This window comes from Bos javanicus, chromosome 6, assembly GCF_032452875.1.
Source record: "Bos javanicus breed banteng chromosome 6, ARS-OSU_banteng_1.0, whole genome shotgun sequence".
NCBI lineage: Eukaryota > Metazoa > Chordata > Mammalia > Artiodactyla > Bovidae > Bos > Bos javanicus.
Window position 1 is genome coordinate 16,914,519 of NC_083873.1, and position 21,639 is coordinate 16,936,157.

General features: G+C 41.2%; 1 protein-coding gene across 1 annotated transcript; it reads left to right on the forward strand.

The window, feature by feature from the left end:
* Positions 1 to 65: 65 nt before the first annotated feature.
* ETNPPL (ethanolamine-phosphate phospho-lyase) lies at positions 66 to 20,266 on the forward strand. Its single transcript, XM_061419418.1, has 13 exons — positions 66 to 316; positions 2,976 to 3,094; positions 3,361 to 3,520; positions 5,804 to 5,878; positions 9,210 to 9,300; positions 10,347 to 10,463; positions 12,574 to 12,656; positions 13,457 to 13,682; positions 14,603 to 14,757; positions 15,377 to 15,466; positions 15,690 to 15,820; positions 17,389 to 17,456; positions 18,881 to 20,266. Exons 1-13 carry the CDS (start codon positions 261 to 263, stop codon positions 19,001 to 19,003), a joined length of 1,494 nt encoding a protein of 497 aa, XP_061275402.1. The 5' UTR covers positions 66 to 260; the 3' UTR covers positions 19,004 to 20,266.
* Positions 20,267 to 21,639: the final 1,373 nt, after the last annotated feature.

Below are 21,639 nucleotides of genomic sequence, written 5' to 3' on the forward strand. Positions count from 1 at the left end.
AGCCCAGGCACTGGCCAGGCGGGCACCAGGCGGAGGAGGGAGGAGGAGGGTGGGGCTTGGCGAAGGGCAAAGGCGGGGCAAGACTTAAAAGGGAGATGACCCCAGCGGGTTGACACCGACCTCGACCTCCGACGCCCAGGGCCAGGGGACCCAACGAGGGAAAACAGGGAAGGGCCGCAGCTGAGGCCGTCCGCGGGCTCCGGACGCGGGCGCAGGGACTGGAGAGGGAAACCTCTGGGGGCGCCCGGCACCCTGCCACCATGTGCGAGCTGTACAGCAAGCAAGAGACCCTGGCTCTGAGGAGAAAACACATCGGGTAAGGGCTCCCCAGCCCAGAAGAGAGGCGCAGAGAGTGGGAATCACCAGGTCACCAGCGCAGGGAGCGGAGAGCTGAAGCGGGGCCGGGAGCTGGCTGGCTGGGGTCCCGCTGGGAGCGGGACCTGCCGCTTGCCCGCCGCACCTGCGTGCACGCGCCGCCGCCCGCGCCCCAGGGGGGCTCCCTTGCAGCCGGGTCCCGGGTGATCCCCGCGCTCTGCAGCCCGCGGCGAGGCTGAGGGCTGCGGGCTGGCTGGGGGAATTGACCATGAGGGTTGATAGCCACTGAAGAACACCGTTCCAGGGCTGGGCTCTGGAAGGGGAGAAGGGTAGTTCTCCGCCACGCTCACCTACTCGAAAGTTTTCCATAAGTATGAACTCTGAAATATTTTTGACGATGGCTATGAAAACTAATTCTGACAACTTTTGTTGAAAGCGAACTCTTCCTTCTTGCACGCTTCGTTAAGAAGTAAAAGGTTAATCTAGCCAGTGGAGGCGGGGGGTGGGGGGGGGGTGGGAAGCGTGGACACTTTTTAAAGGGTAAGATGCCCTTACTCACCTTGGTCTCCCCAGATGTGCCCGCACTACAACGTAAAGATGCAGGGTTCTCTCGGGTCTATTTTCGTTTTGCTCACATTAATAGTATAAACGACTTGGTGAGTGAGCGTACAGGACCCATACTTAAGTCAGACCTGGGCTCTGGTCCTAGAAGAGTGTCAAGTTACCTTGTGATCTCTGTCACATTAAATTCCTCTTCTATGAAAGTCTGAGTGGCAAGGTGGGAAGTACATTAACAAAAAGGCAAGGTCAGGTCCACAGTTTTCAGCCCACATTCATAAGGAAGAATTTTTCTGGATTTTAACTTGTAGTTAATAAACTAACAACTGAATTTGAACCAATAAGAAATTCTCATTAGTTTCATTTTAGCTGATGACACTTAATTTTAGGTATTTTAAAAATTTTATTACTTATTCACAATAATTACAGTACTTTCTAAACTGTTGTGTATCAGTTTAATACGTAACTATTTACCCTCTAAACTACTCTAGTGCACACGGGAACATGTTTTCTGTCCATGCAAAGCCACCAAAATAAAACTATATTTTGGGAGCCTTTCTAGTGGTCCAGTGATTAGGACTCCTTGCTTCAAATGCAGGGAGCTTGGGTTCAGTCCTGGTTGGGGAACTAGGATCCCACATTTCCTCATGGCATGACCAAAATAAAATAAATAAATAAATATAAATAATAATAATATATTTTGTTTAGTTTCTAAACATCCATGGAGCCAAGATCAGAAATGTTTGTAATGTTTTCATGTTGCTAAAACTTGTACTCCAGACAGCCACCAAGTAACCATAAATAGGGATGACATTTTATTAGACTCAAAAGAGTGGGTTAAAAGGTTAGAATAATAATTGGATCGTATTATTTAAGAATGGAAAATCCATTTGCTGCAGAACAAGAACCAATTAAAAGACATGAAAATGATCTGTAAAATCTCCTGCACACTATTTAACACTAAGTTATTTGTAGTAGGTTTTAGTGCTATTCATTTCTTTACAGGTAGGTTTGAGGGAGAGATTAGATGACAAGCAAGCTCTATTTTGGGCAATGGCATAAGACAGTCTTTTTTTTCTTCCAATTTTATTGGTATGTAATTGACATACGGCACTGTATTAAGTTTGAGTTTCACAGCATAACGATTTGACTTACATCATGAAATGACTATCACAGTTAAGTTTGGTGAACATCCATCATCCCATTAATACAAAATTTAAGAAATAGAAAATCCCCTAGGATTTGCTTTCTTAACAACTTTCGTATAAAACATACAGCAGTGTTATAATCAATCATGTTAAAAGGTAAGACGCCCTTATGTTGTACATATAAATTATATCCATAGTACTTATTTACCTTATAAATGGGAGTTTGCACCTTTTGACTATACTCATCTGATTTCCCTGCCTCCCAGCTCTTCCCAAGAAGTGTAATCTCTTTTTTCTATGAGTTTATTTTGAAGCATGATTCACCTACAACACTGTGTTAATTCCTACTATACAATATAGCGATTCAATATTTCCATACATTTCAATTTGGTCACCGTGGTAAATCTAGTTACAATCAAGACAAAAATCTGCTTCCAAATTCTGGTTTTCTCTCTTATTGGCTTGAACCAAGCTTCTTAATTTTTCTGTGCCTGTTTTCTCACCTATAAAAGTGAGAATGATGATAACTCCTATTACATTATTGTTGGAAGGATTAAATGAGATAATATTTGTAATAGCTATCAGTTCTTAATATATAGGAAGGCTCAAAAAAAAATTTTTTTTTCCTAGTTGAACAAAATTTCCCAAAGGAAAATTAGTTCTTGGTTTGTGTAATTAGAGCTGTCAGAGTTGATCCATGGGCCTCTAAAAGGTATTGTCAGATCGTGGCAAATTTAATATAACAAGCATAAGAAATGTGAGCAATGTCACGGATGGGGGGTTAAGGTAAAAGTTTCCAGGCTAATATGAAATTAAAAAAAAAAAATGTCACCTAGGTTGTGTTTTCCCTTTCTTTTATGTAATTGTAATTTTCCACCCATCGTGACCTTGACCGAGAAGGGCAAACACTGAGCAGTCCTACCAGACCAAAGTGTTTCCTTTCATTATTTCTAGGCCTTCATGCAAAGTTTTCTTTGCTGCGGATCCCATCAAAATAGTGCGAGCCCAGCGGCAGTACATGTTTGACGAGAAAGGTGACCAGTACTTGGATTGCATCAACAACGTTGCCCATGGTAATGCGCTGTCTTTGTTGTGCCTTGAAGGATACATTTATGGATTAAGGCAGCCTTGGCACCATTGATATTTGTCCCAGGATTTGCAGTGGCTGCAGTTCCTCGGCTGAACAGGGCCCTTAGTCCTAGGCTGGGAAAAGCTAGAACAAAATCTGGGAGAGGAACAGGATCAACTTTTCTTTTTTTTTTTGCTTCAGAATCTGCCTCACTTCCCAGGCATTTCGAATTGTAACTCATTTTGAGGACTTTTGTCTTTTAAATTTTAGTGGGACACTGCCACCCAGAAGTGGTCAAAGCTGCCCAGAAACAGATGGAACTACTAAATACAAATTCTCGATTCCTCCACGACAACATTGTTGAGTATGCCAAGCGCCTCTCAGCAACCCTGCCGGACAGACTCTCTGTTTGCTATTTTACAAATTCAGGGTAGGTTTCAAGGTTTTTCCAGCCATCCCCATTCCCATGAATCTCCTTGTTTCCTCTCTCACACGTCTTTTCTATTTTGATTGCTGGTGGAGTAGGAATACCTAAACAGGTTGCCTGAGACTCTTACTAATGACCCTGCATGGGGGACCTGATGTCCTGGTTCTTTCACTTGGGCCCACCAGCTCCTTGTAGATAAGATACCTTACATTGTGTTCCAAGGCTCTTGATGTAGCCTGTAAGTGCAGTCCCATGATTAACATGTGCGAGTCACTCAAGACTTTTTACTACCACGCTTCTTTGGTGATAGATGGGGAAGGTGCACCAGTAGGGATCCCTAAACATTTCCCCAGCACAAACACAAAGGAGGAAGGAATAAATTCAAGTGAATAGATGTGTTACAACTTTTAAATTCTGTAAATTCAAATGATTGTATCCCATTCTGTTGAATATTATGCAGACATTAAAAAGTATGTTTTGGGGGGAACTCCCTGGCAGCCCGGTGGTTAGGACTTCAAGCTTCCACTTCAGAGAGCCTGGTTTTGATTCCTGGTCAGGGAACTAAGATCCCACAAGCCGGGAAGTGCAGCAAAAAAAAAAAAAAGTATGTTTTTGAAAATACATGTTTATAGACAGGTGAAAAGCTTACCTATTAGGAGGAAAGCTGTCTATACAATACAGACTCTTATTTTTTAAATGATATATATGTACATATATACTAAAACTAAAAGAGATTCTGTGATTCCTTTTCTTTCTGGCCATGCCTGAGGCTTGTGGAATCTTAGTTCCCCACCAGGGATTGAACCCAGCCCCCTCCAGTAGAAACTCGGAGTCCTAACCATCGGACTGCCAGGGGGCTTCCACACTTCTCTTTTCAATGAGGTATTCTAAAACCCAATTTATAACCAGAAAATTGTTCTTTTTTTTTTTCTTTGTAAAGAATTAAGACATGTTAGGATCTAATTTGTTGTTTTAAAGCATTCTTGCCTTCAGTGAATTAAATAGCGTAGTATTTGACTTTCCCTTCCAAAGAATCCTATGCTGTCAAAGAATGATTAGCCTTAAAGAGCACTGTCACCAAAGACTGGAGGTAACAGAGCCTGGAATAGTATTAATACAAAGAACATTCTGGAAGTTAACCAGGCTTCAGTCAACACTGGCTCTACCTCTTTGTAGCTGTGAGAACTTATCCTTGTTACTTAACCTCTCTGAGCCTTCACCCATAAAAAGATGACAATACTTGCCTTGAAGAGTAGTTATGAGAATCAGTATAAGTAAAACAGTATAATACCTGGCGCATGATAAACATGCCACAAAAGATTACTTTTCCACCTGTGTCTGAGTAGTATATCTAGACTCTCTACAGCAGATAGAAAGATTACGATCTTCATTTTTTAAAGTCTCGTTTATCCATCGATCTACTTATTTTTGGCGATGCTGGGTCTTCGTTGCAGCTTGGAGTTTTCTCTAGTTGAAGCGAGCGGGGCTGCTCTCCAAGTTGTGGTATGTGGGCTTCTCACTGGTGGCTTCTCTTGTTGCATAGCATGAGCTCCAGGTACACGGGCTTCAGTAGTTGCCGCAAGTGGGCTCAGTAGTTGTGGCCCATGGGCTTAGCTGCTCCTTAGCATGCGGGATGGAGAAGGAAATGGCAACCCACTCCAGTGTTCTTGCCTGGAGAATCCCAGGGACGGGGAAGTCTGGTGGGCTGCTGTCTCTGGGGTCGCACAGAGTCGGACACGACTGAAGCGACTTAGCAGCAGCAGCAGCATGTGGGATCTTCCTGGGCCAGGGGTTGAACCCCTGTCTCCTGCACCGGCAGGAGGATTCTTTACCATTGAGCCACCAGGGAAGCCCTGATCTTCATTTTCCAGATAAGAAATTAATCAAGTATTAGGTCAGCACAACACGGTTCAGCGGCCCTCCGGTTAGTGGGACCTTAGACTCCGATTCCTCCCATTGAGATCACACTTAATATAGGTTTCTTGGGCTCCTCAAACTTAGTCACCTATGATATGGCTGAACGGGGCCAGAATTTGAAATAAGCAGTATATCCTTAATTTGTGCTGAGTTTCCACGTGCGTCTCATTCTTTTTTGAAGACATCTGGGGAACTTAGGAGGATGATGTGAGATGGCTGGCTGGGCAAGATTGAGGGGGAAAAGAGGACCTCAACTTATTTATTTATGCAGTTCTGTGTAGTTGAAATCCTCAACTTTGAAAATAGCATTTCAAAGGATTTTTAAAGAGCTTATGTCACATTGCTCCTCTCTCTCTACTATCTTAATAGATCGGAAGCCAATGACTTAGCCTTACGCCTGGCTCGGCAGTTCAGAGGCCACCAAGATGTGATCACTCTTGACCAGTAAGTCTTGGATACGAAACTTCTCAGCAGAAAGGTCCTTCCGAGATGAAAACACATTGATCCTATCTACACTAATACCAGAAGTAGGTACAGAGGAGGCTGGATGGCACAAGGATTTTTTTTTTATTATTATGTTTAAGATTTCAAGGCCAACTCTGGCCTAGAGAACACTTAATTCTTTCCAAGCACCTGGAGGCTCTTTTGGGTCCTGTGGTCATGGTCTCATGGGCTTTGTATGAATTAGAATTTACTTTCACACATTAGCTATTTACTGAGCCACTGCAATGTGATTATCCATGTAATTGATTTAAAAGACAGTAATTTAGAGCAAATTTTAATGACTACAAGCAGCCAAGTTTAAAAAAAAAGGGGGGGGGGGGGGTTTGGCTACATTGTACAGCATGCAGGATCTTAGTTCCCCCACCAGAAATCAAACCCAGACTTCCTGCATTGGGAGCAGAAGTCTTACCCACTGGACTGCCAGAGAAGTCCCAAATTCATTACAATTTGACAACTTCTATCTTAACTGAGATTTTTTTTTTTAATTGTTTCTGCCTGCCCACCCCACTAATCTCACACACAGGGTTGAACTGAACATGCACCTCATTTCTTGCCCATCTATAGGCTTCTCTTGTTTTATGTGTTGGTTGATGTAGTCATTCTCTATTGTGACTGCAGCAAATTATCACAAACAGTGGTTTAAGCAACACGAATTTATTCTCTTACAGTTCTGGAGGTCAGATGTCCAAAATGGGCCTCACTGGGCTGCAAGTTAGGTGGCAGTAGGGCTGCAGTCCTAGAGACTCTAGGGGGAAATGTGTTGCCTTGCCTCCAGCTTCTAGAGGCTGCCTGCCTTGCTTGGCTTTGGGCCCCTTCATCCACCTTCAGAGCCAGCCATGCCATCACTCCAGCCCCTGCTTCCATCACATCCCTGTCTCTGACCACCATCCCCCTGCCACCTTCTTTCACTTATAAAGACTCTTGTAATAACATTGGCCCCTGCAGGATTATCACTCCATTTCATGATGCTTAATCACATCTGCAAGGTCCCCTTTGCCATGTAACATATTCTCAGGTTCTGAGGATTAGAACGTGGGCATCTTTGGGGAGGGCAGGCATGATGCTGCCTATCGCAGAATGGACACTGACTGCTCTCTGTGCCCAGCTACCACAGGCAGTACTGCAGTAAGCACCCTTAGACATGTGCCCTTATGGACCTTTCTGAGGATCTCTTAGGAATCAGCACCCAGAAACAGGATTGCTAGGCCATAGGGATACTGTAAACATTATTGATTTGACTAAATGCTGTCAGGTCGGTCTCCAGAGTGGTTGAAACACTCTACCCAGTGCATGAAATGTTCCATTTCCCCATATCCTGGGCAAAGCCTGAGAGGATTGTGCCTTTTTTTCCTTTAATAGTTTCTGGTCTAATAAGTATAAAATAATATCAATGTTGTTTGTATTTGCAATTTTCTAATTATGAGATTGAGTATCTCTTCATATGCTTATTGTACATTTGTGACTCCCCTTCTGAGAATTAGCTTCACTGGTGGCTCAGATGGTAAAGAATCTGCCTGCAATGAGAGAGGCCAGGTTCGATCCCTGGATTGGGACGATCTCTTGGAAAAAGAAATGGTAACCCACTCCAGTATTCTTGCCTGGAGAATCCAATGGACAGAGGAGCCTGGCGGGCTACAGTCCATGGGGTTGCAAAGAGTCAGACACAACTAAGCAACTGACCCACTTTTTTTTGAGAATTATCTGCTTATATTCTTTACCCAGTTTTTCTACTGGGATTCCCATCCTTGTTTTTGTGGTTGCATGCATAGACTGGATCAGAGGATCTCAGCGTGGACTGTGTTTTAGAAATACCTGGGGAAATGTTCTTTTTATAGTGCCAGTCAGTGCCCAGGCCCCACCCCAGACCAGTTAAAGAGAGCCTCTAGAGGCAGAGTCCAGAAACCAAGTTTCCCAAGTGATTCTTTATGCACAGACCATTTTGGAAGTTAGCCTCTTTTATTTGAGACATTACAAATATTTTTTCCCAATCTATCACCTGCCTTTTAACTTTGTCTATGACATCCATCTACCCAAAAAAATTTTGATTGAATCCAAGAGTTTGCATTTTCTTCCTATGGTTTGGTTTTCTAAGTTTTGTTAAAATCTTTCCCCCATACATACCCATCACCATCCCTCAGATCACAAAGATGCTCTTCATTTTCTTCTACTGTCTGTAACTGCTCCTCAATTAACTCCACCTAGAGGCCATTGTGTTGCCATTTACGTATGGCTGAGCTTGCTTCTGTCCCAGTCATAACTTTGTTCTTATTCCAATACCATACTAATTTCATTGCTATTGCTTTGTAGGATGTTTTAATCTATGGTAGAGGAAGTACTCCCTCTTTGCTTTATCTATTCATGGGCCTTTTATAATTTCCAGAGAGAGACAGAGCCTGTTATGTGCTGGCACAGAAAGAGAGATATCAACATTTGATCTACTGTGTGTGCACGCGCTCAGACACTTAGTCATGCCCGACTCTTTGCAACCCCATGGAGATTCTCCAGATAAGAATACTGGAGTGGGATGCCATTTCCTCCTCCAGGGGATCTTCCCAACCCAGGGATCAAACCCCTGTCTCTTATGTCTCCTGAATTAACAGGCAGATTCTTTACCACCATCACCACCTGGGAAGCCCTTATAATTTCCAGTTTCCTGATTATATATATCTTGGAAGAAAAAAACATTCAGGGCAATAGCATAGCCACCTGATTTTAAGTGAAAGAAAGGAATTTCACAACCTTAGGAAGAACTAAGTTGGATCACCTCTCAACCTTAGTTCTTTTTGAAAAAACCGCCTATTCCTTACCAATTTGCATTTGTTCAAAATGTGCTATTGGACATCCTTTAGAAACCATCCTAAACAGAAACACAGCCCATTTTATGATATAAATTTGTTAAAATTTACTAGAATATAACTATAAAATGCATTTAAAGAATACGTACATCTGATATTTCTCATGAAACTAGAGAAAATAATATTTTATACTTAATCTAATTTAGCAGAGCTAATACAAGCCAAAGAAATTAAGCTTTTTTCTGGCTAAAAACTGCCTACAAGGATACATACTTGGCTTTCTATGTGTTTTATTGCCTGAATCAAGAGAGCTGGACAAATTAATGGCCAGTCCTACCATGAAAAATAGGATTCCATATAGTTAAATCTGGCACCAATGTTGAGATTCTCCCTGGATGATACGCAATACTATTTTTCACATCCTGGAAGAGCATCCTGCTTTGAATGATGTTGGTTACCATTCCTTTTTGTTTCAGCGCTTACCACGGTCACCTATCATCTTTAATTGAGATCAGTCCATATAAATTTCAAAAGGGCAAAGATGTCAAGAAAGAATTTGTGCATGTGGTAAGTATCTTGGAATTCAAGAATCAGAATGTTACTACTGGAAGAGTGCCCAGTGATAATCCAGACCAATCTTTGCATTGAAATGAAACCATGAAAAAGGAAACCAAGATACAGAGCTGTTATATGACTTGCTAAAAGTCAGAGAGCTAATGACAAGATGTGGGTTAAAATCCATTGATGAGTACCATACAAATCAGTACAGTGGTAGTGACAGCTGTTATTCACAGCTCTTATTTTATTTTTCTTGCCCCTGGATCTTCAATTACTTTTTCTATCACTGAAGCCAATTTGAAACTCAGAATTGCATCAGGTGTGTATGACTGTCTTAAAATTACTCTATGCTAAATTATTATGTAAATTTATTGAGTCACATAAATATTAAATGAAAGAAAATAAAGAAACCAAGTTCTTGAAGCAGTAAAACTCATTTGGCCTAATTAAGGATCAGTGGACATTTTTAAGAGAATCATGAATACATTTTTTCAAAATTTTAAGATCTGAAATTACTCCTAAAGCACTCTGAATTTCTGAATGATTACAATTTGCTATATAGTTGGTAAGTGCTGGTTTATTTTCTTCTTCTTTTTAAAAAACTATTTCTTGGCCTCATCAGACAGCACATAGGATCTTAGTTCACCTACCAGAGATCGAACCCACACCTCCTGCTTTGGAAGCTCAGAGTCTTAACCACTGGACCACCAGGGAGGTCCCTATTTTCTACATAGAACAGTTAGTACAGTTCCCATTCATTGAAATTTTCAAATAACATAATCACATTTGTTGTTTGAATTGCCCCTTATGTGATCAGGGATGCAATTTTGACTTCCAAGGGCCTAGAAGTAAATCCAAGCTCCTGTTCACAATGCAAAGATTTCAAGTGTCACTGAATTCAGAAATGTTAAGGAAAAAGAGCAGAAGAACCTCGAGTCACATAAATCCATAGGTCACCTTTCTATTATGCTCTTGTGGGGAAATACCCTTTCTTAAAAGCTCATTTGTCCAGGAGAAAGATCATGAGAAACTGTTATATCTTTTGATGTTTTCAGGCACCAGCTCCAGATACTTACAGAGGAAAATACAGAGAAGACCATGCAGACCCGGCCAGTGCTTATGCAGATGAAGTGAAGAAAATTATTGACGAAGCTCATAACAGCGGAAGGAAGGTTTGTATTTGCAGCTTTGGAAACATGTTAACATCTTTCATAAAATAGATTGAAATTATCACGATACACTAGAGAGGTGGAAAAGGATTAGACGGCAAATCCTTTCTGTTCTTCTCTGGTTACATTTTCACTTAGTTCATATATCAAAAAATGCATTATTGTAGTCATGCCTCTAAGACTATTTTTATTTATCCTGGAAATGTAATTATTGTACCTGTTTCAGAACTGGTGGTCAGATTCTAACCTTCCCAGTGGGATGCAGACTCTGGTGCAAAGGGATAGGAGAGAATTAAGAAAGGTGATAGCCCATGGACAGAACATTCCAAATGAGAGTAACATGAGGGGCTAACATAAGGTGAAGAGGCAGGGTAGCCCCAGGGCCTCAGGATCAATGCAGGCTCCTGGACCCTGGGAGCCTTAGTTTTCCCTAGGATTGGTTCAGCTTTCCTGAAGGTGCTGAGCCTGGGTAAGACCAAGCAGGAAAATGCTCTTCCAATCTGTGTCTGCACTTTTTTTTTTTAATCTTCATTGAATTTATTACAATATTTCTTCTGTTTCATGTTTTAGTGTTTTATTTTGTTTTGTTTGGCTGAAAAGCATGTGGAATCTTAGCTCCCTCCCTGGGGATAGAACCCTCACTCCCTGTATTGGAAGGTGAAGTCCCAGCCACTGGACTGCCAGGGACATCCAGGGGTCTGCACTTCTAAAACAAACCAAAATCCTACCGAGTAGGAAGAGCTTTTGTTTTCTCAGCCTTCACTCTACTATCTTCCACCTTCAGCCTAATGTTAAATTCTCAACCCACGTAGGGGTTACTTACATGAAGTTTTAATGTGATTTGACATATGCTTTACCTTTAAATTGATGTATGGCATCAATATGGCAATTAAAAAAACTTATTAATTGACCCCCATCCTCTCTTTCTAGTCATCCCCCGCTACTCCCAGGTATAAATCTTTACTCCTTAAGTTAGTGTCTCGGAGCTTATAAGCATAAAACCCTAGAGTCTGCCTTGATTGAATTTCAGTTCTGCTACTTGCTGACTGTGTGACCTTAATTAAGTCACTTAATTTCTAAACCTCAGTTTCTTTATTTGCTTAATCCATAGATTTATTTGAAGATTAAAAAAAATAAGCCTTGTAATACAATACTGGTGCACAGTAAGAGCACAAGAAGTGTTTGATGCTACTATCCAGCCAATTCGTGGTTTGTTGTACATTCTCATGTTATTTTTTTCATTCTGGATTGCAAAAAAAAAAAAAAAAAAAAACTTATTAATTGAGAGAAAAATGAAGACTTTGTGTTTTCCAGTTCAAGTATTTTTATCTTAATGACTGGAGAGTCATTTGCCTTTCTTAGCTATTTTCTTCTTTTTCTTCCTAACCCATTCATTTTTCATATCTTAAAAGAGGTAGTCTAGAGTAGAACCTTGGTTCCCTTGTATGTTTGTTTTTAATTGAAGTATAGTTGATGGCTTGACTTCTTATCTCATACTATTTCCATGCTTCCTCTGAATTTAGTGATTTTTTTATTCTCCTTTCTTAGCCTCTAGACCATTTCCTCTGCAGGTCTATGGTGAATTGCCTATGTTGGTCAAGTTGTAAGCCTGGTTCAGGGCAAGAACCAGAAAGAGAGCCCAGTAACTAAGGTCTGTGACCACAGGTCACCTTCTCACCTCCCTGGTGAAAAGTCCAGACTCGGGCAGTCCTAATTCAACAAGTTGAGTAAATAGGCATTACAGTGATATGTTTGCAACCTGGGTGATTTTGTAGAGGCTCGTATCAAAGACTGATCAAGATATCCGTCTTATTCAGTTGATCCTACTGCAAACACTGCATTTAAATTAATTATGGAGAGATGGAAGGCACCTTTTCCACCATTTCTAGTGGTAGTTTCATAAGAAACCTAAAATTTCAGAAACTAATGCTTCAGATCACTTGTTTTTCCAGCATGAACATCTTTTCTTTTTAATCAAATGGCCAATTTGCCTCTTGCCAGGGGTCCATTCCCAACTATGTTTAAGTCACCCTCTCTATAAGAAGTCCTTTTTTTTTTTAGGGGGTACGGGAGGGGGACCGAATGGACTTTGACCCCATCTTCTCTTGTATAGATTGCTGCCTTTATTGCTGAATCCATGCAGAGTTGTGGCGGACAAATAATTCCTCCAGCAGGCTACTTCCAGAAAGTGGCAGAGTATGTACTTGGGCATCTTTGGTCAAACAGAAGGAACTGTGACAGTTCTGCAGGGTCATCTGGTTGTTCGCGAAGTATGGAAGTACTTCCCATTGTTGTTTAGTAGCTGAGTCATGTCAAACTTTTTTGCGACCAACTGTAGCCCACCAAGCTCCTCTGTCCATGGGATTTCCCAGGCAAGAATCCTGGAGTGGGTTATCATTTCCTTCTCTAGGGGATCTTCCCAACCCAGGGATCGAACTCAAGTCTCCTGCACTGGCAGGCAGGTTCTTTACTGCTGAGCCACCAGGGACTAGATGGTAAATAGCCACTTGGGAGTGCCTGCCGCCCAGGACTCCTGGAACTCCTCACCTTCCAAGATCCCAGCTAATAAAGGGTTTGAACACAGTCTAGCCGGGGGGTCCTTGCGGGCTCTGCCCCACTTTACCCACCCGGCATCCTCTCTGATTGGTGTCCAAGCTTTGCTGATTAGTAAAAAGTTGAAGACTAACTCTGCTAACATTACTTTTTGTTCACTTTTTTCTCTTGCCACTTAAAATACTGCAGTAGAGCTTACTTTAAGCAGCATAAACCCAAACAACATAAACTATATCTTATCTGGAAATGACGTGATTATATTTCAAAGTCAATGACATCACATAGATGTCACTGGGGATTTGAGCACTGAAATGTTTTTAACAAAGATTACAGACTTCAGGTTAACACCATTCTTTTTAAGTCCTCAATAATCCGAATCTTGAAGGGAGGATATGGGGGCTGTCAGTGACCTGAAGGCATCATGCTGCCCTTTTGCTTTTCAGATATGTCCGTGGAGCAGGAGGTGTGTTTATAGCTGATGAAGTTCAAGTAGGCTTTGGCCGAGTCGGGAAACATTTCTGGAGTTTCCAAATGTTTGGCGAAGACTTCGTTCCAGACATAGTCACAATGGGAAAACCAATGGGCAATGGGCACCCAATGGCATGCGTGGTGACAACCAAAGAAATTGCAGAAGCCTTCAGTGCCTCTGGGATGGAGTATTTCAACACGGTAAATTTTGACCTCCCACTTTAATGCTAAGAGGGAAAAATTCTGTGTGTTCTTACATTTCTTTCCAATGTAATAAAGAATAAATCTCACTGTTGCCAGCTAATGACCCCAGAACTGAAGCCAGACTTTGATCTAACCATATTTTATTCTGTTTGGCACAATCCTCCTTGTGTTTTTTATTGTATCTTTCCCCTTTCTAAAATGTTCCTATTGATTGTTCCAGTGATAGATGGATGCCCTGGTAAACTCTAGAGGTTATGATATTTCATTAACAGATGATATGATCTTTTTTTGTTTTGTATCACACTTAAATTCTCAAAACACATCTGAAGTGTTTAGATGATTCAGTACTATAAATATTATATGGCTGTCATAGGAGATACTAACTAAATTTCTATCTTTGGGAAATTTTATTTCCTTGATTTTGCCCCCAAAAGTTGTAAAATTCTCAAGTTTGGAAAGACTGTTATAGTTTGTGCAATATGTGTAATAGGACTTGTTGCAGCTAAAACTCAGAATCAAAATCTAGGAACATAAATTATTTGGAGAAAATGTCATTTTTTGGCTTTTTTTTTTTTTTCACACAGATATTCAAGTGCTGCAATCCACATCCTTCTAACTAAACCACACTCTGAAATCCTTAATTCCCAACACAATATCTGTGTTTGGTTTGGATGAACTTATACATTCTCCAGTAGTCCTTCATACCAGTTATGTAGCATATATATAATTTAGAATTATATTCTCAATCCTGAATGAATAGAATTATGCTATATTCTAAACTTAAAAAACTAATATCACAAGGGAAAATTTTATTGAAATTATATCTTTACTTGCTTAAATATGAGCCAGATTTCTCATAGATGAAGCAACAGCATGAATTCAACTAGTCTGTTTTCTCATTTATCTTTTTTCTGCAGTATGGAGGAAATCCAGTATCTTCTGCTGTTGGTTTGGCCGTCCTGGATGTAATAAAAAATGAAGATCTTCAAGAAAATGCCACAAGAGTAGGGAATTATCTTACTGAGTTACTGAATAAGCAGAAGACTAAACATACTTTGATAGGAGACATCAGGTATGTTTATCAAGGAATTGTAGTTATTTGTATGTCCAAATGAATATTGGTGAGCTTATAAATTTAAAATAAATTACACAAAACCAAATCTAGAAAACACTGAAAAAACGTTTTTCATTCAGTACCCAGATATATCACTTTTAACTTTTGGGTATATATCTTTCCTGACTTACACTTTTTTAAAAAAAATTAAGCCAGGATAATTTCAACAGCTAGAAGGTGAAAAGAAGAACCTTAAAGTAACTCTATATGATCTATGAAAAAATAATTTAAATGACATCTAAGAAACATCACTATTTTTCATATATGTATTTATCATCATTGATGTAATATGAAACTAAATAGTATAAGATTGTTTTTAAGCCTTTTTTTTTTTTTTTTTTTTTGCAATTATGTGATGAAAAAAAAAACTGGATTACAAAAACTAATTTCAGAAACTAAGGAGTCCTGTGGACACTGGATTGGTATCATGGATTAATTAGAACTAGTAACAACTACCTTTAAAGAGACTCATATTCAGCCTCAAATCAAACTTGAGTTTGACAACTGTGTTAATTTTTTGTGACAATGTGGTGCTTGATAGAGTATATGTCAAGTTTCCTTTCTTTATCTCCCTCAGGGGCGTTGGCCTTTTTATTGGGATTGACTTAGTGAAGGACCATCAGCAAAGGACCCCCGCCACAGCAGAAGCTCAGCACATCATCTACAAGTAAACCACCCCTCACCTGTTTGGTATCTCAGCTTGAATGATGTCCACCCTCTTGAATGTTTTTACTTCCTCTCTTCTCCCTGAATATGGAAAGTTTAAGACTCTTGCAATTACAAACATGACTTCTTTCATGCATATACTAAATTGCTGTCTGTTCACATCATTCTGAAATCATCTTAGTTATTGCTTGTATGCACTCACATGTATTTCCTGCACTAATTAGGATGAAAGAAAAGCGAGTGCTTCTCAGTGCCGACGGACCTCACAGAAACGTCCTTAAAATAAAACCACCTATGTGCTTCACTGAGGAAGATGCCAAGTTTATGGTGGAACAACTTGATGGTATTCTAACAGGTCTGTCCACAGATCTTTAAATAAGATGCCCCCCACAACTCCATCCTGGTCATACACGACAGTGCATCTTGCTGTCCATGGTAGAAGTGAAGGAGGGTGGAAATGACTGTATAAATTTATATTATCATTTATTTTCACTTTAAAAAAATAATTGCATGTCTTCATTGTACCACAAACCATAGATGTTGCAGTGTAAGAGTCTTTGAGCTTTATACCCTGAAAATACTTGAAATGTTGTTAATAAAACTTATAGGCTATAGGTTAACAGTTATTTGCTATTCCCTGACTCATTTGACTTTGTGCTTCACTTACTGCAATTTCATTTTTGAGGATTTGTTCATCATTCAGAATTATAGCCTGTCATAGGAATTAATCTTTTTTGACCTCTGTTAAATAATGAGGTTGGGCTTCCCAAGTGGTGGTGGTGGTGCTGCTGCTGCTAAGTCGCTTCAGTCGTGTCCAACTCTGTGTGACCCCATAGATGGCAGCCCACCAGGCTCCCCCATCCCTGGGATTCTCCAGGCAAGAACACTGGAGTGGGTTGCCATTTCCTTCTCCAATGCATGAAAGTGAAAAGTGAAAGTGAAGTCGCTCAGTAGTGTCCGACTCCTAGCGACCCCATGGACTGCAGCCCACCAGGCTCCTCCATCCATGGGATTTTCCAGGCAAGAGTACTGGAGTGGGGTGCCATTGCCTTCTCCCCAGGTGGTGCTAGTGGTTAAGAATTCACCTGCCAATGTAGGAGACACAAGAGATGCAGGTTTGATCCCTAAGTTGGGAAGATCCCCTGAATTAGGAAGTGGCAATCACTTGCCTGGAGAATCGCAATGGACAGAGGAGCCTGGTGGGCTACCATCCATGGGGTCACAAAGAGTTGGACACAATTGAGTGACCGAGCATACACATTAAATAATTAGGTTAATTTATTTTTCATAAATTGAGATTAGCTAAGTAAGGGAGCAATGTAAAACCATACTGAAAAACATAAAGCCCTTTCAAATGTTGGAGCTTTTAGGTATATTTTTAAGATTTTACTTCTCTGCTCCCACTCAGCCTCTTGGGGTTGGGATAAGGCTGATAAGCCAGGAATCAGTGCAGTATACAAAATAGATCATTAATATTGGAAAGTTGAGAGGCAGCCCCAAGTTATTTGTAATACGGTCACTGTCTTTGGACTAAGAGACGCCCAAACCTGGCCAGCAGTCCTCACACACCTGTTTCCTCTGGCCCCTTGAAGGCCAGGTGGATCAGAGTACATGTTGGGACAAATGTCACTATTACTTAAAAATCAGCTCAGAGCCTGAACATTTTTAGCAGTGGGTCTGGGCAATTCTTTTAACAATGTGAATGAGACGGAGCTAATGCAGGCTGAGAGTCACGTGTAATGGTGAAATGCTGCAAAAAAGTTGAAGAGAAGTGATTTTAAAACACGTGGACCTCTCTGTTTTTCTCTAGTAAGAGTATCCCTGTAGTTACCAAAATGGGTTTTTTGTTTTTCTTAAGGATTTTTTAAAATGTCTTATGTTTATGTTTTATGTTTTTTTTCCATCTTATCTACCTTGATGAAGGTTTAGAAGAAGCCACTGGAGCTGAAACTGAGAGTGGGATCTCTAAGAATACTCCTTGCAGAACCAAGGTAAGAGTCACTTGCTTAATATTTAAGGGAAAAGATTAAAATTGGAGAAATTTGATAAAAAGAAATGCAAATGTTTTAAAATTGTACAGTGACTTTTAGAACAAACCCACCTTTGCTAGAGTTGGCTTACTGTTGCAATTCTGAGTGCACAATTAAATTCCAAGGCAAGTGTCATGCCACTTGACATCTATAAAAGCAAACAACCATTTTTACAGGGTCATTCCCATGCTGAAAATAATCATAATAACCTTCAGGCTTGCAAAGAGGGCCTTCAAAATATAGAGAGAGAGGATAGCAAATGTCCTGAACTCCTTCCTGTTTTTCTGAGTGATGCTTGACACTGCTTCGAAGTCCCACATCCCACTTCTTAATCAACAGAAGCTTCGGCGGTGTGACTTCAAAATGCCAGAGTTCGATTGTCCATTGAATTAAAGTAGAAACTTCGACTGGCAACAGGGCCTGGGAACTGTCTGGCGCTGAGTGGCCTAGTTTCTGCATTTGATGTGCTGCCAGCAGAGGGCTTCCCCATTCTCTCCCCAGGCTCCCCAGGCTGTAAGAAAGGGCTCCCCAGGTCGGGAAACAGAAAGGCAAAACCTTGAGAGGCTCTGTTGCATAATCTGTTATTTGTTTATGACTCTGACGCATAAAGGAACCCTCGGTACCTCGAGTCCGCCTACACATCGAGTGTAGTCAGAAAAGCCCTTTCCCTGAGTGAAAAGCATGAGGCCCTTTGAATGAGGGCAAATGATCAGCTCACAGGGTGCTTCTGTTTCTTGGTGCAACACAAACCAATGCTAGGGATCAGCTCCCCTCTGCTGTGTGAGAGTCGCATAGAGAGTCTGGGGCAGAATCACGGCTGTCTGAACCTAGCAAGTTTTGGAAAGTGCTCAGACCCTCAGTTGTGTCTGACTCTTTGCAACCCCATGGACTGTAGCCCACCAGGCTCTTCTGTCCGTCTTCTGGCAAGAATATTGTAGTGGCTTGCGATGCCCTCCTCCGGGGGATCTTACCAACCCAGAAATGGAACCAGTGTCTCTTTCGTCTCCTTCATTGGCAGGTGGATTCTTTACTACTAGCACCACCAGGAAGCCTATAAGCATTGAAAAGGAGCTTATTGAAAAGGGACTCTGAAAAAAGAGTTCCCCCACCAGAAATGCCACTGTGGAGTTAGCAAAGTTAGCATGCCTTTCTGAGTTTGGCTTGGACTCCCAGATTTTAGGTTGCTATTACATTTCTGGTGTCCGTGGAAGGTAGTAATCGGGGTTAGCGAGGAACAACGCCCTAACACAGCACTCCTGTGCTGTGCTGTGCTGCTTTTGTGTTCTCCCACACGCCGCATTCCTGTGGAGTCAGCCCTGCGGAGGCTGGAGGCTGGGCGCGTTAGCAGTGGGCTGCCCTCTGGAATTTGTACGCTTGTCTTACAGATGCCCAAGGAAGCACAGTCAGAATTGCTCAGAGACAGCAGCCTGGAATCCAGAGAAAATCCCAGCCAAAAGAGAAATGGATTGTGCACAGATTCACTGCTCAGCAAGAGGCTCAGGACGTGAGAGATGAGCATTTTACAAGATAAATGTCCGGAGTTACAGAGGATGAGTGCAGATAGTCCCTTCTGTTAAAGCTCTGCTGTACCCTCTGAAAGAAATGTTTGCATTTACTCAGAGGTATAAAGTCAGTGAGTCATAAGATTAATCCAAATGATAATCGAACCATGTCAAGACTATTAGTTCAGCATTTAGCCTATTAATTCCTTACTTGAGATTTCTGCAAGTACTTCCTTTATTCTACTCAATTTAAGCTTCAAATGAAATATTTATTAAGTTGATAGTTTTACTTCTGATGTTTTAATCTTTGACATGACAGAGTAAAGTACAGTAGGTTCCTGAACTTTGGAGACTTAGTGCCTTAAAATATTGAATTCTTTAATGATTTAATTTATAAATATTTATGGCTATAATAAAATAAAAGATGATAAGAACCAAAAAAAAAATTTTTTTGACTAGAGAAGTATGTACTGTTCTTTCTCGGAGAATCATAGAGTTGGGTGGTAAAGTCAAAAGCCATTTGGGGAAAAATCACATAGCAAATGTGAAGAAGGGAATGAATAATCTGGACTCTTGTTGGGGAACTAGGTTAATCGTGATCCTCTGGGGATGAGGGCACAGGTGCAGAGGCCAGACAAGGAGTAGACCCAGAAACACTTAAACATGGAGCTGGAGCAGTAGCCAGAGCACCACATTCACCTCGGCTCTGGCTAATCAGACTGTCATCTTGGCAAGTCACTTAGCTACTAGATGAGAAATTAACTTTGCAAGCAATCCTCTTCTCCTTCTCATCCAGCCTATCAACCCTGACACACAGAGAGATCTTCAAGAATCTCTTCCTTAAATGTGCAACTGCCATGAGACTTGGAGGCTTGTATGAGTACTGACCTGGAAGAAATTTGACTTTTAGCCTTGACTTCTTATTATTTCTCAATTGCCCTCCTAACAGTTATTAAGCTTTGTATGTTGGGTTTTTTTGGGGGGAAGCGTTCTTTGTTTTGGGGTTGTGCCTCATGACTTGTGGGATCTTAACTGCCCAACCAGGAATTGAACACTACTTGGGCCCTGGTAGTGTGGTAGTGAAAACACAGCGTGCTAACCACTGGACCGCCAGGGAATTCCCTGTGCATTGGTTTTTGTTCTATAAAGATGAGTTAAATAATTTTGCTATGGCCGTTCCATGATAGCTGAGAAAGATGTTGGGGGGGAAATTAAATGTGAAAAGCTTCCTTTATGAGTTGACCATAATAAAATGCTGTGAAAATGCAAGGTCTTGTTGTTAAAATAGTTTTGTCTCCTAAATGTATAATTGACTATGGGTCTGAGCTGGATTGCACCAAGACTGATTCCCAGGTAGAGAGGAGAAAGCATGAAGGTCTCTGTGGTTTGCTTCTATGAAACCAAGGTTAATTCCAAGACGGTTAGACCTTTTACAGCACAGGTCAGTACTCCTGGGAACACTTCTTGTGTGCTGAGAAAGTACTTGTCTCCTTGAAAGAAACTGTTTCCATCTCTGCCGCCTTGGCCACCCTGCTCATGTGCCATTATGCCTATTGTGGGGGTGGCTAATGTCCAAGTGTCTGATGTCAACCAGCCAAGTCATTTTGTCTATTTGGTTGTTCAGCCTTCTTCTGTTAGTGGATGCTTTTTGGTGGACATGAACACGTGACACAGAAAATCTTAACCTGTGGTATTTATTCCATATATTCATTCATATGCCTCTTCCCAACACCTCCTTTTGCCACACACTTTCTAATTCTTTCAGACTCCTGACCAGCCATGCAACCACTCCCCAGTGCTCATGATTTCACATATATGCTTGCTTTTTTTTCCCCACGCGACATTGAAGACCAGGTGCACCTTTCAAAGTTCTAGCACTGGGAAGATCTTCCCTGGCCGAGTGTGCCAAGCACGGGGCCATCATTCACTTTACTGAAGTGATAGATCCCTGATTCTTCATAGCGTTTACTGCTGCTGCTAAGTCACTTCAGTCGTGTCCGACTCTGTGCGACCCCAGAGACGGCAGCCCACCAGGCTCCCCCGTCCCTGGGATTCTCCAGGCAAGAACACTGGAGTGGGTTGCCATTTCCTTCTCCAATGCATGAAAGTGACAAGTGAAAGTGAAGTCGCTCAGTCATGTCCGACTCTAGCGACCCCATGGACTGCAGCCTACCAGGTTCCTCCGTCCATGGGATTTTCTAGGCAAAAGTACTGGAGTGGGGTGCCATTGCCTTCTCTGTTTCATAGGGTTTATCTCCCACCATCTCAAGCAAACGTGTCTTACTGAGGTTTCCAGCAGATCAGCTGCCTCTCTTTCTACAGCATGATCTCTTCTTACTAACTGCTCATCAGAGAGTCCAGTCTTCTCTTTAAGGAATTACTTTTACTATGTATTTTTTAAAATCAATTTATTTTTTTAATTGAAGGATAACTATTTTCTTAAGCCACCTTATATTATCACTTGGCATTCACTGTTAATTTCCTTCACATCTGTAGCCATTTGTTTTGTTATATTGTTGTTGTTATATTTTAATTTTTTCTATATATTTTCCCCAAGTTTTTATTTTGAAAACTTTTAAACTTTCAGGAAAGTTTCATATATTTCATGTAGCCTTCACTGGGATTCATCAGTTGTTCATATT